At 29.5% G+C, this 15306-nt stretch overlaps 1 protein-coding gene across 1 annotated transcript; it reads left to right on the plus strand.

The window, feature by feature from the left end:
• The first annotated feature begins 746 nt into the window (after nucleotides 1-746).
• Nucleotides 747-14799, plus strand: LOC118190755 (L-xylulose reductase-like). Its single transcript, XM_035361527.2, has 7 exons — nucleotides 747-899; nucleotides 2063-2160; nucleotides 6851-7005; nucleotides 7112-7154; nucleotides 10807-10971; nucleotides 12937-13054; nucleotides 14454-14799. Exons 1-7 carry the CDS (start codon nucleotides 848-850, stop codon nucleotides 14555-14557), a joined length of 735 nt encoding a protein of 244 aa, XP_035217418.1. The 5' UTR covers nucleotides 747-847; the 3' UTR covers nucleotides 14558-14799.
• Nucleotides 14800-15306: the final 507 nt, after the last annotated feature.

A 15306-nucleotide genomic window follows, 5' to 3' on the forward strand; every position in this document is an offset into this window, starting at 1 on the left:
ATTTTTGATTTCAAACCCACAGACTTTGTTCTGGGCTTTTTGATAACATCAATAAAATAAAGCCTGGTTTTTGTAATTAAAAGTGATGCTATTGTCACAGAGATATGCTACATTTCCAGGCCGCTCAACTAAAACATGCTAAGGTATTTACTTGATAATTCAGGTATGGGCACACACAAAGGTTACAGATGTTTCTGATTTAAAGATGACCGTGGAAAATGGCAGCGCCTGTTGAGGCAAGAATGTTCAAAGCACCTCTATTAGGAAAGGATTACGTGATTTTCAACCCTCAGCATGTTCCTGACAACAATACTTTCCTCTCAAACAAAGAAGATTATCTTTAGATATTACAATGTCGTCAGAATATGGAACTAAGATGAGGCCAATCAAGTTCCAGAATAAGAGACATTTTCTTCAGACACTAATCAACTCACAAACTGAGTGTAATACTGTAGCTTAAAATTTATCATAATGTCATTGATATTACTTCTTACTGCCACAGCTGAGAAGAAACTAGCATCCAGATACCCTTCTTCAAGAGAGAATGAAGGTTAAAATCTGTGTCGAAATTCTCCGAAAACTTGCGGTCGTTAATTGCTTTGTAATATTAGTTAATTAAAGGAAAAAACGATTTCTGGTCGAAAATAGAAATGTTTAATATTTACTTAATTTTTATATATATCTATTTTACATTTTTTATGCGTAATTTAATTATTGCTATGATTCCAAGCTTTTCTCCTATTATATTTTGTCTTTGTTCGCCTTTGTGGCATTAGTACGTTTTATTTGTATAAATATTTACTTTGGAGCGACTTTGAAATGAGCGCGTGATTTGGTGCTCAGTAAGATGGAAGCTAGTTTTCGAGGTAAAAGAGCTTTAGTAACAGGTGCCGGCCGAGGTAAAACATTAGCCTGTCCATCAGTTTTTCTTTGTTAGTTATTGTATAATTCATTATGCAAAGTTTATTTTTAAAATCGCATCATATTTCTGAAAAGTAAAATGATATTAAGTCGTTTGTTTTCCAGAAACACGATGAGAAATACTAATTATTTTGTAAAATCATATCTGTCTGACTATCTGTATATGTTTATTCGTCTGTACAAAAATACAGCCAATGAAATAAAAGAACTTCGAATCTAGTATCCAGTCTATTAAAAAAATATATATTAAAACGCAGAATTTTATAGGGAATATTTTTGACTTCTCAAACTTTAAACTTCCCGAGTTGCATGCACACGGACATCGTGTATAACTAAATATTTAATTTTCTAAGAGGAAACCCTGGGAAATTGCTTTATGAGTTCATATCAAAGTATTAACAGGCATCTAAATCTTAATGTTTAAAATTAATTCTAAAAGTTCTATAACCGTATATGGTAACAGGTAGTTTGGCGACATTTTGGTAAGGCGATAAAGGTTACTAGTTAGGACTTTAGCAGTGTACATGGATAAAGTCAAGAGTGTGCGCCATGCCATTTTTGTGCTATTCTGGGATTTTTTTTTTTATGTGAAAATAGGTCAACGTGTACATGGATACTGTGTATGTGCAATTCTTAAAAATGTGGCAAGCAGTGGGCGATTCTGCACTTTCTCCCAATTTTGCACCTAATCTTCGTCATGATTAAGCACTTTTGTTCCATAAAAGTTCTAGCATAAGCGTAATTCGGCTAGCAGATTGTTGGGAAAAAATGTTCAGTAAAAAAAATGCCTTTACTTCATGAATTTGGGGGGGGACGCCTTTACTTCAAAATGGCGTCCCCCCCAAAAAAATAGCAGGTTGCTGTAGTAGAGTTGGTCGCCAAATTTTCGCCACAAAATTTCCAAGTTACCATAATCCGAAGATTAACCCTGTCATGAAACGCTTTATGTTGTTTTTATAAATTTTTTGGTTTTTCATGACATTTCATAAGGCTTTAGGGGCTTTGCCTAAATCAAATTATTTAAACTAGGTTATGTCATTTCTTAATATCATAAGAACATATGCAGAAAGAAAATAATGTTATATTTTTGTATTTTTAATGAATTTTATTCATCTGCTTTAATCATTTTATTTACTTTTAGGCATTGGCCGAGCTGTTGCTATTGAACTTTCGAAACGCGGAGCTGATGTTATTGCTCTTAGTCGAACCAAGGTTCATTTAGATGAACTGAAAAATGAGGTACCAGTTTAGTTTGTTGAGATAAGTCATGAATTTAGTATATTAGAAAGTATTCAAATTGTGTTCCAATTGTAATATAATTATTATTCTTTTTATGTATTACCATTAGATTATTTGTTATTTAAACAAGAACCGTTCAAGTATGTTAATACATTTCTTTTTATCATAATCTTAATAACTTGGGTCATTTTTTGGTGTAAATTTACATTTTATTACAACAGTGATCTTCTATAAGAATCTTTAATAAACTCTGGAATAAAACTATTTATTCATTTATATCAGTATAAATAAATTTAGTTTCGAAACTTTGTAAATACTTAGTTCTTTCATTACATTTCTATAAATTAAGATTACAAATAACTTTAAAAGTATGGTTTATTCTCATGTGATTCTTGTAAGCATCATAGCCAAGTTCTGCAAATGTTGATTAAATGTTATGTCAGTGAGATATAAAAAATATTATAATTTTTTATGTAATCTTCAGATTGCAGAATTTGATCTTTAAAGCTTACAAATATGTCGTTGTGAAATAATATTAAACTACTGGTATTTTTCTGTTAATTCTGCAATATAGTTTATTTTTTAATGTCTCAGATTAATGTTTTACAGTTTCAAATTTTGCTTTAACAACCCATAAAACATTTTTAAAAGTATAAAGAGAGACCATCTTAGAAATATACTTAACTTAAAAAACTACATAAGCAAGAAGTAAAAACTTTGATAATAATTATAAACAAATAATAATGATTATTTTTGCAATTTCTGTGATTTAATAAAATATTTTATTTGAGTAAAACTCTTTCGAATGTTATAGTGGTCAGTGCAGGTTGATAGATTCTCATACCAAAAGGCTTCAGATACAAATCCCAGGTACGACATGCACATTTATGTCTTTCTGTATGGCATGGGATCACAGTGGCATGTATTAGTAGTCGGATAAAAAGTTACGAGACCTTCAGATTTCATTCAGATTCTTCAGTTAGTATTGAAAAGGAGCTTAAACAAATTGCCCTTATTTGCCTTGCTTGTTTATTTATTTATTTATTTTTTTAAGCCTAAAGGGGCATTAGTCTTGAAACAGGATTTTGTGTCATCTACTATAAATGGTGAATCACGTTTCAAATTGTTGGGGCTAGACGGTAACCGTGTTTACACAGTAAAAGCACTGGTGTTTAGAGCCATCAAATTTCGCATAATATAGGCCTCCTCCACCCAAACGTGTGTACCTGGAGGCCTGGATTTTTAACTTTCAATTTTATATCTCATATTTTATAAAACTCTATTGAATTTTTGATTATCAGACGTAATAATTTGAAAGCAAGTAGTGGCAACACTGTACAGAATAAAACACTTTTATCTCTAGTGCGCGAGACTCTATGTCAGAAATTTAGAAAGAGATGCTGTTGAATTCTATATGGCATGAAATGATGCTTAAATAACTTGGGTCATGGGTAAGCAGGAATGACAGCAACAGCAGATTGGTAGACTGCGAGCTCAATGAAAGCATAAAAATATCTTCATAAACCCTTTTGGGTGGTCGTTAAAATCTGAACTCTTTTAGATTTTTATTAATTTTTTTAATCAAGCTCAAAAATGTCTTTTCTTTGAATCACATTGAGAAACAAAATTGTGATTTCTATGCTTCGAAGATTTTAAGAGGGAAGCATTAAACTATATTGACGTCTGCCATATCTGGAGGTATTAACCATACTGGGCAGAGAAAAATTATGTAAGTTTTAACAGAAAAATATGCTATATCATTACTGTATAAAAATTAATTTAAAAAAAATTATTATATGGAGTATTAAAAGAATTTTTCATTTTCTAATAAAATATGCTGGAAGGTATTAGATAACTTCATATCATTAGGCAGTGATCTACTGGGTGAAAATTAATAATAAAATTTATTTAAACTGTGTTGCATGTAATAGGTATGCATGCAAAACATTTGTGAACAATTTTGCCCAGCATAAGCTAACTTTGCATATTATTTCCATTCTTATATCTTAAACTGTGTAACTGTAAAAGAAAAGTTTTTCTCTTCAGATCTCTTCCATTCTAGGACAATATGCACCAAACAGTTAGATCAGTCTCATAGAGACTTGCCCAACTTAATACTTCCAATAAGAAAACATGTTTTCATCATTAGCTCATTTTAGTTGCAGTAAAATTTTTCTAAACTGAAGAAATATAGCTGGTAAATTTGTGGTTTGAACTAATACAGAAATTTTAAATAGTGATTAATATCGTTTTATTTGTTTTTTGTTGTTTTGAGAATGGCAACAAAAAGATTATTCAATTTTTTCAAAAGATTATTTTTGATTTAAAATGTGGATTGACAATATTTGATGAAATGGAGTTATAAAGATTAATTCGGAGCCAATAACTGGTGACACAGAAGCTTTAAATACTGATTAATATCGTTTTATTTGTTTTTTGTTGTTTTGAGAATGGCAACAAAAAGATTACTTATGTTGTTTCTAAAGAGTTGTTTACATTTGCAAAAAACGAAATAAATATTATTTTTGATTTAAAACGTTAATTGACACTATTTGGTGAAACGGAGTTATACTTATAAAGATTAATTTGGAGTAAGAGCCAATAAATTTAGCTATTTTATTAAATAAAGTGTGAAATAGAATGACACATTATAAAACTTTTTATTGCAAAAAGTACATATGTTCTAGCATATAATGCACACCTGTAATTTCAAGCTACATTAAAAAAAAATTTTTAGATATATTCTTCACGTAATGCACACACTTTTCATGGAGAAACCTGATGTGTGCATATGCGATGCTCTTATCTTTTGAAGTCATTCATACAATGATTTTTCTCAAGCTTTCGAGGTCCACTAGTGGCCTAGCGGTAAAGACGCTGAACACTGGTAGTTCGGTCCGAGGTTCGAATCCCGCAAACAGTCTGGCTGCATGGGCGTTTTCGTGGTTTTCCCCATGTGTAACGTGTATATGAGCCAGTTTCCCTTAGAAAGTCCTCTGTGAAAGCATCCCTTTCTTTAGGCAGATAGCCCTCATGTGCTTTGCTATAATTAAATAATCCAATCCCAGGCTTTTCAAACAATGGAATAGTGAATTGACAATATTAATAAAGAGAGCAATAGTTGTGTGATGAGGGAAATGCTTGAGGGAGTAAATAATTCTGTAAACAGGATGGGTTGTATTCAATCAGATTTTTGAGAAAAGTGAGACACAGTTTGGGGTAAGAACGCATTTTCGACCTGAAAAAATTCGTGAAATTAGAAGTCAGTTATTTTCTCTTTCTCCAGTCATTTAAAACCATGATTTTAATGCGAACATGCGAAGTCTTTGGTAATTTCCTAAGTTATGTTTTGTTCATGTTTGCGAGAAAAGATGGGTGGACAAAAACAGTGTAAAACTGTGAATACAAAGTGTTTAGCAAAAGAGTACTGTTGCCTTCAAGAATCCAGAAAGTCTTTTAGTTTGGGACAGATGGGATTTTGGCTTGCATAGCGGCGATTTTTGCGAAACTCAAAATAACAAGACAAAGAATTGCACAAATTCGATATCCATGTACACATCGACCTATTTTCACTTAAAAAAACATCAGAGAGTTGCACAAACTAGGTTTTGTTCACTCCCTTGACTTTGTCCACGTACACATCGAACTATATTCACTTAAAAAGTCAAAGAAGCAGCCAATAAAATATATATATATATATAATCTGAATAAACTACATTTTAAATCAAACAATGAAATAACATAAAAAAGGAAATTCATCTTAGCACTACACGAAGGAAATATCTACTTACCTTATTTATGAATTTACAAGTTTTCAGTCAAACAAAATTCCTTAACAGCGTCCAAACACTTCCTAAAATTATCTGAACTAGAATCTGTATACTGGTATTGCCACATAAATTCACAAAAATAAGAGTAAAAAAATATCCGATGTTCGACCATACACATTTCTTTGTTCTAAACAAGGCACTTAATAATGGCTACTAAGTTCATTTACACACCAGTCAATTAATGCTTTTTTCCCTTTCATTCCAAATCCTACAGAAACTTCAAATTAATCTTACCACATTCAGCCAATTTACCGCGTAAACCACAAAATAACAACTTACTAATCCAGCACACACAAGCCCTTACCTAAAATCTTACACACACTTTCCAAATTTTTTCCCATGGTTCATATTCACTGCAACCAATTACGTCAAATCAGGGTTTCCATAGCATTCAGCTACTCAGGTTGTCATAAATGAGACAACTTGGCGATAAATGAAACAATTTCTCAATAATACAAGGGGTACCCTAAAGTCAACTCTAACCACAATATTAATATTACTGCTAATGGAATTCTATCAGCTTATCTTTTGAAATGCATGAACACATTTACACAATATTAATACCTTCTCTGAAATTGTTTTATCTGATTTAAATTTGTTAAACTTTGATTGTTTTACATTCATTATTTAGGATATGATTTTTCATTCTTATTTTGTGTAGATATAGCAGATTTTATGCTAATCAATTAGCATATCAGATTTTATGCTATTCAATAAATTGAATTTAATGATGTTTAATTTTTCTGCATAATATCTTTGAAGAAAATTCATCCATATTTATGTCTCTTATAATTTTCATCTAAAATTTAATTGTCTGAAATTTTTATAAAACATGAAGTTATTTCTCTTTTATTTTATAGGCTCCTCAAATTGAAATTGTTTGTGCCGATATTAAAAACTGGAGAGAAACTGAAAATGTCATTAAAAGTTTAGGACCTGTAGACCTCTTAGTTAATAATGCTGGTGTTGCTTCTTTACAAGATGTGGGATGTGTCACAGAAGAAGAATTTGATAGGTAAATTATGCTGTGTTTTAGTAAGTAATAAAAAGATAAATATTTTAAAATCTTCTCTTTATCTTAGATCATTCAATTCTATTATAATTTTTAATATTTATTGCAGGTGTTTTTCGGTGAATGTGAAAGCTGTTATAAATATTTCTCAAGTATGTTTCATTATTATCTTAATCATTTATGATTGCAGCATTATTTATATTTGAGATTTTACTAGTTAGAAATTATATTCATAGTGATAACTGAAAGAAATCAATTTTGTAGTACATTCTGCAATCATAGAATTTTTATATATTTAAATAATTTGATGATGTAGAGAATCTTGTACAAATATCATAAGATTAATTCAGAAGTCAAACAACAAAAATCAGCGTTAATTTACAAAATTTTCACAGGACTAGTTTCGATGGTTTTACCGAACCATCATCTTCAGCTGCAAAACCGCAAATGAATCTTTGTTGTTTGAAATGAATTTTTGTTGTTTGACTTCTGAATTAGTATTTATTCGGCGTGTTATTGTGTCTTAATCATAAGATTGTTAGACTGTACATGAACAGCTGTAATTTAATGAATGTTATGAAATATTACTGTTTTCCCAGTTTGTATATACAAGATTAGAGTGCTGATGTAAACAAAATATTTTGAACAAATATGACAACAGTAATATTGAAGAAGATTCATTAAAAATGTATTCATAAATTAACACATTTTTTATATATTTTAGGTAAGAATTAGCTTCATTATGCTGTATAAGAAACTGATTTTCCATCATCGAAATAAAACACATAAATCTGCAATTACAAACCCAAATGTAAATAACACTGAAGTAACAAAATTACTGATTATAAGGTCAAGGTGAATGTTCAGTTAATTTATTTGAAAGCGAAAGGTGGTGGTTCCCCCCTCCAGTTTTAAGGGGGGTTTTTAGATGGTTTAATTATTAAATTTTAAAGTTTTTTTTTTTTTTTTCATTAGATGTATTCTTAACTTTTATTCATTTATTTATATCAGTACATATTTTTCTGTCAACATTTTTAACAAAAAAGAAAAAGAAGAAAGAAAGAAAGAAACTTGCCAAACAGTGGGATTTTAACATATTTTAGCACCAGTGGTAGATAGTCATAATGCTACATACAAGTGAGATCTTTGCTTTGATTTCAGTGAATCCTGTTTAATCCTTAATAAGATAATTTAACTGATATTTCTCCATTCACATTTTGAAAAAAATGATTAAAATTTGGAACCAGCATTCTGCAGAATAGCTTACAAGGGAATTTTTTAAAGTTACAAGATCCTGGTATTAAAAAAAAGTATGTGTTAATAGCCATGATCCCAAACTGTTGTCTTGACTAACAGTATTCAAATTGAATTATAATTTAGAAGCAGCAAGAATCAATAACAGATAGCTAAATTTGCTGCATTTATTTATCAGCTATCAAATGGAGCTGCTACTGTAAATAACAAAAACAACAGAAAAAAAAATTTTTTTTGAAGCTAAAATAATCATGAATAACTACTTGTTGCTTGTTTAGCATAAAGGAAATATAAATATGAATATTAACAAAACAGTTAATTTTACCAAGTAATTAAAACACATGAAAAAATATAAAATACTTGAAATTAATAGTAATTATTATTCATGCAATAACTGAGCCGTTACAGAACTTGGAGCTGTTGCTTATGTAATTAAATAATGAGTGATTTATTATTAACTTCCATCAAATGGTTGGTGTAAATGTGAGCTCATCTTTGTTTAAGTTCTTTCTATCCATAAATTGCATCTGTTGATTATTTAACTTACATAACTAAAGTAAGTAAAAAGTGATCTGTTCCTTCCAAACTTCTGGTGAAATGATTGGTACAAATTTGGCATGAGCTTCAACTTTTGTGGTTGTGAAAAAAAAGTACTTAAAAACATTTACATCTTTTTTTTTTTTTTTTTTTTTTTTTTTAATATGGTCAAACGAACTTTATCCAAACAAATATATTCCTACTAAATTGCTAAAACAATTCAAGGCTAATCTTTAGAATATGGTAACAGGTAATTTGGCGACATTTCTCCCAATTTCGCACCTAATCTTCGTCATGATTAAGCATTTTTGTTCCATAAAAGTTCTAGCATAAACGTATTTCGGCTAGCAGATTGTTGGAAAAAAATGTTGAGTATGAAAAAAAAAAAAAACGTGCCGTTACTTCGTGAAAACAAAATGGCGTCCAAAACAAAACTAGCAGGTTGCTGTAGCAGGGTTGAGCGCCAAATTTTTGCCAAAAAATCGCCAAGTTACCATAATGTAAAGATTCACCCAATTCAATAAAATAGCAAGTAAAGCTTTGCTATTAAGCAAAATTAAATTACTCATGTCCATCAGATTTTTATCAATATTCTGCTAATCTGTAATTTTTAATTTCCCGAAAGAAATGTTTTGTTTCTAGTTAACATGGAAAATCATATCTTGCAAAATAAAATCTGTAGATAAAATCATGCCCAGAAACTGCCTGATAAATAATGGAATAAATCTGGAATTAGTGTTTGGAATTCATTTACCTAAATAAGTGTTACTATCATGCAAAAGATGTCTTCATGTATTCTCAGATATAATTAATTTTAGAGTGTTAGCATTCAACAAAGCATAAGATCTTTAACTCTCTGAGCAACATAATCACCTTTTACCCACTCATAAGATTTCTTGTAATTTCGTTATTATTCGTGCACTGATTATCAGGATATCTATCGGCTCAGAGCTTGAAACACACTACCATTCCTCCTTCATATAGATTAGATCATATAGATCTTCTTCCTGTGAGAGATATTAAGAGCCCTTATGTTTGACTTTTCTGGGGCATAGTTGGTCCTGGTTTTCTGTTAATGGAAAACAATGTTCGTTCATTTTGGGGCTTACCTGGAAAGTGAGGATATTCGCTGCATGAATTGATCAGCCAGATAGCTTGACCTTAACCCTATAGAGCATGTCTGGGACACTCTTGGGAGAGCAGTTTCGTTTCGCCATCCTGGAGTTGAAAACTGCCTTGCTGCAGAAGTGGGATTGACTGCCAAGAGACTTATCTGCTGCCTCCTGTCCATTATGCCATCATGCTGCAAAACTTTTCTGGCTGTAAGAGAGAACCATACCCCATATTAGACTCAATTCAATATCACAAAGTGGATTTTGGACATCGCTGCATTACAATCTCTACTCATAATTATGCGTATGTAAAAGGACTTTTGAATTGCTTCTTTACCTGTTATAAATGTAAATTTATACCAAATTTCATTAAAATCTGTCCATTAGTTTTTCAGAAATTTGAAATATGTGCAAATTCTTTTAATTTTGCACACAAGTGTACTAAAATATATTTAATAAAATGCAAAACTGATAATTTAAAAAAAATTGTAGCATTATCTTAGTTAATAAAAGATGTTTCTAAGCAAGATGTGATGTAACTGGTCCAAAATGAATTTTATTTTCATTTATATAGGGATTTAAAATTTTTAATTAAAAAAAAAAATGGTAAACTCTTCTATGAGGCATTAGGTTGTGATGTGAAATTTTGAAATTGCAGTTATTAGTATTATTATTTATTACCATTTTTTTTCTGCTTGAACTTAGTTTAATAAAAAGTGTTCAACCTTTGTAATGTTAATTCTTAGATTTAAAACAAATGAAGCATTTAAAGCTCAGAAATAAAAATTACTTTTCAAAGTTTTTCTAATGCTGTAGTTTTAGATTATGTAGCTAATTTTTATTCAAATTTTTTTGGTAGATATTTGTAGATTTTTTGTAGATAACTGTTTATATGTTACAGGTGGTTGCAAATAGTCTGAAGGAGAGAGGTGCAAGTGGTTCCATAGTTAATATTTCTAGTCAAGCTGCACTGGTAGCTATACCAAAACATGCTACTTACTGTGCATCTAAAGGAGCATTAGATCAATTGACAAAAGTTATGGCTTTAGAACTGGGTCCATTTCAAGTAAATATTGTGGCTTTTTCATTAATATTTTTTAAAGATTTTTGTTGATATTGGAAAAATTCTGATTTAAAGTTAAAGTCAGTGTCCAAAAATAAAAATTAAGCAAATGTCCGAGAGCATTGAAAAGGAAAAATAAAGAATTGCTTTCCTTCCTTTGGAAATTAAATAAAAGTGTTTGAGTTACTACATTTATATTTAAAGATTGGTTCACTTTTCATTTTGTGCATCAAGGTAACTGGAGGGAAGGTGGGCTTATATTGAGAAATTTTTGGAAAAACTATAATATATAAACAATATTGGAGATTCTCAGACTGAAATAAAATGTTTCTGAAAATAATTATGAACACAAAGCATTAATGATATTATAAATGCATTAGAAACTATTACAGATAAAGTAGTTAGCCTAAAGAATAAACTAAATTTGGAGATCAGCAACGAAGATGCTAATGAGTTGATTAATCTGTGATCACTTTTCATATTATTGTATTATCTTTTCGAGGCAGCAGTTTTCATGCTGATTTCTTTTTAGAATGTAATATTTTGTTTTCTGAAGAGGAAATTACTAGTTTTGCTGCTAGAATTGAAAAAATAAAGGATTTTAGTATTAATATGGCAGTGTTGTTTGTAATTCAATAAAATACCATTAAGGTACCAAGACTTTATCTTCATTTTATTATGTTGTTTCAGCTAAAAACCAACAACTCACACTTAGTACCTCAAATAAATACTTAATTGAGCAAGAATTGTTAAATGAAATACACAATGAAAGTGAGAAAGAAGAAGCTAATATAATTGTCAGGACTTTAACAATAAAAAATATGAATGAAGCCTTTGTGCATCTTTACGTATTTTCTATTACTGTGGAAGCATGTAATCCTAATGGCGAACATATATGTGAAGTACATAGAGCAAATGCAAAAGATGTAGCATATGACAGAACTCTTTATCAACAGATAAAAAAGAGCTGATATTTTGCTAACTCATGACAAGTTTATGAAGAAAACACTTCATTAACTTATTTATGAACATTGATAAATAAATAATATTATTGATAAATAAATATTTTTAAATGCAATTTTATTTATTTATTTATTTTTACATCTCTCTACTTTCGAACTTACAACATTTGAACACATTTTCAGGAATCAATTATGTTCGAAACTTGAGGTCTGCCTGTATATATACTTAATGCACAGTTTTCTAAAAACGTATAATTTTAATATGGCATAATTATTCTTAATTTTCTTGTACCTCAGTGACTTCTTTCTGACCATGGAAGAAATTGATCAGATGCCTGATTTCTTACTTATTTCTCTAACTCTTCTCATCTTCATCAATAAGAACTAACTAAGTATGATGCTACATATTTAGGGAAAATAATTATTCACTTAAATGTGATCAGTAATGTGTATTTTAATATATGAGAGTCGTTCAAATGGTGTTTTTAAAAATCTGTTATGTTGTTAAAATTTTTCTTGTGTAAAAGAATTTATTTCAAGTTTATTTTATTGCTTTACTCAACATATTCCCATTACTAACAATGTGATTTAATAGTCTACATGGTACTAAATATTGGAACAAAATTTGTGATTATTTTATTACTTAAGCCTGCATCTGCTAAATTTATGATAAGCCCACATCTCTTAAAGCAAATTTAAATATGTTTTGCAATTATTTATTGTTTTAATTTGACTGCTATTGTAAATTTTATTTTTTTAATTTTTAGTAATTACAGTGCACCATTCTAAATTTCTACTAATTTATTAAAGGCTGTGAAATAAACAAACTTATGCAACTCCAAAAAACAAAACAAATTTCTCCCCTTCTTTTATTTTGCCTATTCACTTTCAATAGCATATTTTAGTACTTTTAATTATGGAGATTATTGAAGTGAAAACAATTTCTGTCTTTAAAATGCTCATCAATAATACATGAGTTCTTGAAAAATCATATTCTTATGTTTAGATCAGAGTCAATAGTGTAAATCCGACAGTTGTTTTGACAGAAATGGGAGAGAAAGCATGGGGAGATCCTAAAGTTGGAGATCCTATGAAAGCTAAAATTCCTTTAGGAAAATTTTGTGGTATGTATTTTATAAATTAATGTTTTATATTTTCTCTGATTAAAATGCAACTGATTATTATATATATAATATATTCAAAGTCGGATTTTTTTTTATATCGGTATGATGCATTTTTCTGAAGTAAAATTTTACTGTAATCACATATTTTATGTACGATAGTATATATAATGTAACTTATTAATCATTGAGCCTTTGGTAAATTAATAGTGTAGGAAAATGCAGGATGATTAAAAAATCCATTGCTTATGTATTATTTCATCAATTGGCCAAATAGTGCAATTTATGCCAGTTGTGGGTGAACATATCTTTTACAGTTCTTGACTGCTGTTTGGCAATTGTTGCCGAAATTTCTGCCACTGGTCGATGGGATAATATTGGAAGTACCAAAAATTCCTTTACAGACGTAGAAACTTACAAAGGCAGATCTGGCTTAGGAAACTATATTTTTACAGGAATTTATATTAAAATGGAGGATTATAAGATGAAAGTAAATGATATATCTATTTGCATTTATCTCATAGATGTCCATTCTAATAAATTGCATAAGTAACTTCTCTGTGATCAAATTAATGTATGTTTGAAACAAAAATCATGATTCAGTAATTTTGTTTGCAACCCTTTTAATAATAGACTGAATGGTAAATTTATTTAACTCTTGTTTTAGTATATTGTTCCTCTTCCATATAAATTCTTCATTGCTTTTCTTTAAGCTAAATAGTGGAAGGAGGCCTTTTTCCTAACTTAAAGGAGTGTTATATTGTGCAGTGATATATTATAATTTAAAACTGTGTCAAGAAGATTTAGACCATAAGATTGTACTCAGACAGGTACAAACTGTGACTTCCATTAGTTGGTGACATGACCAAAGTTACTGATTTTTATATTTAGAAAATAAATCTTTTGAGAAATTATTAAGAATCAAAACCGTCAGATTAAAAATCACTAATTATTTTTATCATTTACATCATTGATAATGCAGATTTTCCATAGACAAAATCCATATTGCAACACCATAGATGAAATGCATGCTAATGAACACTGCATTCGTGTAGCCAATGCATATTGCTTAAAATCCCCAGAGATAATGATAGTTTATGCCAAAAGATATTTTTACTTGTCATCTTAATATGCCATTTCCATGCACAGATTTTGTTACAAAATTACCTTATTTTGGTTCCCTCTATCTGCCTTTACATTTTTGCTAGATATTTTGTAATCATCCTCTATATTGCATGGTAAAGATATATTTGGTATTTTTTATCAATTTGTTTTACTGCATGCATTGAATTTTTTAGTGCATTATTAATTTGCATGGGTAAGTTTTGTATATGAAAAGCATTACATGTGTAATTTACACTTACTTTTGAATGTTAATACGTGTATTTAAAATATTTTACAGAGCCCCAGGATGTTGTCAAAGCAGTTGTATTCCTTCTAAGTGATGATTCCCGCATGATTACTGGAGCTCAATTACCTGTAGATGGAGGTTACACTATTCAGTAACAAATATATTTTTGTGATATATTGATTGTTTTAAATATGTATTTGTCTATTATTAGTATTAAAATTTTTATTTTTATATGAAATTTTATCTGAAAGTGCTTTGATATGAAAAATTATTTTTTTATTCATTTCTTTGAGCTGTTTTTCTCAAAATTTCTTTTAGTTGTAATTTAATAGATTTATATGTGATTCAATTCCTTGTAAAGATTGTCTAATTGCATAAAGAATATTTTAGTTACTTATCAGTGCTTTTTTTTCTATATTGCGAGATTGTTGAAGGCTTCATTAAAATCACTCTTCCCAAGACAGTGAGCCTTCACATGTATACTGTTTCATTATAAATAAATAAAAAAACCTTTTTGATTTTTTTTCAAAGCATGATCTCTTCCAATTGTAGTGTGGCAATGCATATATTCACTATCTACCTTATTATGGGAACCAGTTTTACTTTTGTAAGTATATTAGTTAGGATGAGCAAAACTAGAAATGCGAATGATTTTGTGAGTGATATGCTAGCTGATTCTAGCAATTTTGGCATTATAAAAGCTCTTTGCTTTTTTTATTTTTTTCTTTGGAACCAATCTGTTATACAAAACATACCAAGAATAATGCAGTGCATAGTAAATAGTTTACTTAAGACAAATGTACAATAGAAAATAGCTCCTCAATAGCAAATGGGCAAAGTTGTTTATTACAGTTGGTAAAATCACACCTTTTGTAGAAAAAGTGGTACAATAACATCTTTGAAT

This window comes from Stegodyphus dumicola, chromosome 10 (genome assembly GCF_044657685.1).
Source record: "Stegodyphus dumicola isolate Sdum_Otavi_A_Nest chromosome 10, ASM4465768v1".
NCBI lineage: Eukaryota > Metazoa > Arthropoda > Arachnida > Araneae > Eresidae > Stegodyphus > Stegodyphus dumicola.

Bases quoted from the DNA above. Each gene is read 5' to 3' on its own strand.
- LOC118190755 (XM_035361527.2), top strand. From the start codon at position 848: ATGGAAGCTAGTTTTCGAGGTAAAAGAGCTTTAGTAACAGGTGCCGGC. The intron at 7,006-7,111 runs GTAAATTATGCT...TATTTATTGCAG, and splicing joins ACAGAAGAAGAATTTGATAG to GTGTTTTTCGGTGAATGTGA. The intron at 10,972-12,936 runs GTAAATATTGTG...TCTTATGTTTAG, and splicing joins TAGAACTGGGTCCATTTCAA to ATCAGAGTCAATAGTGTAAA.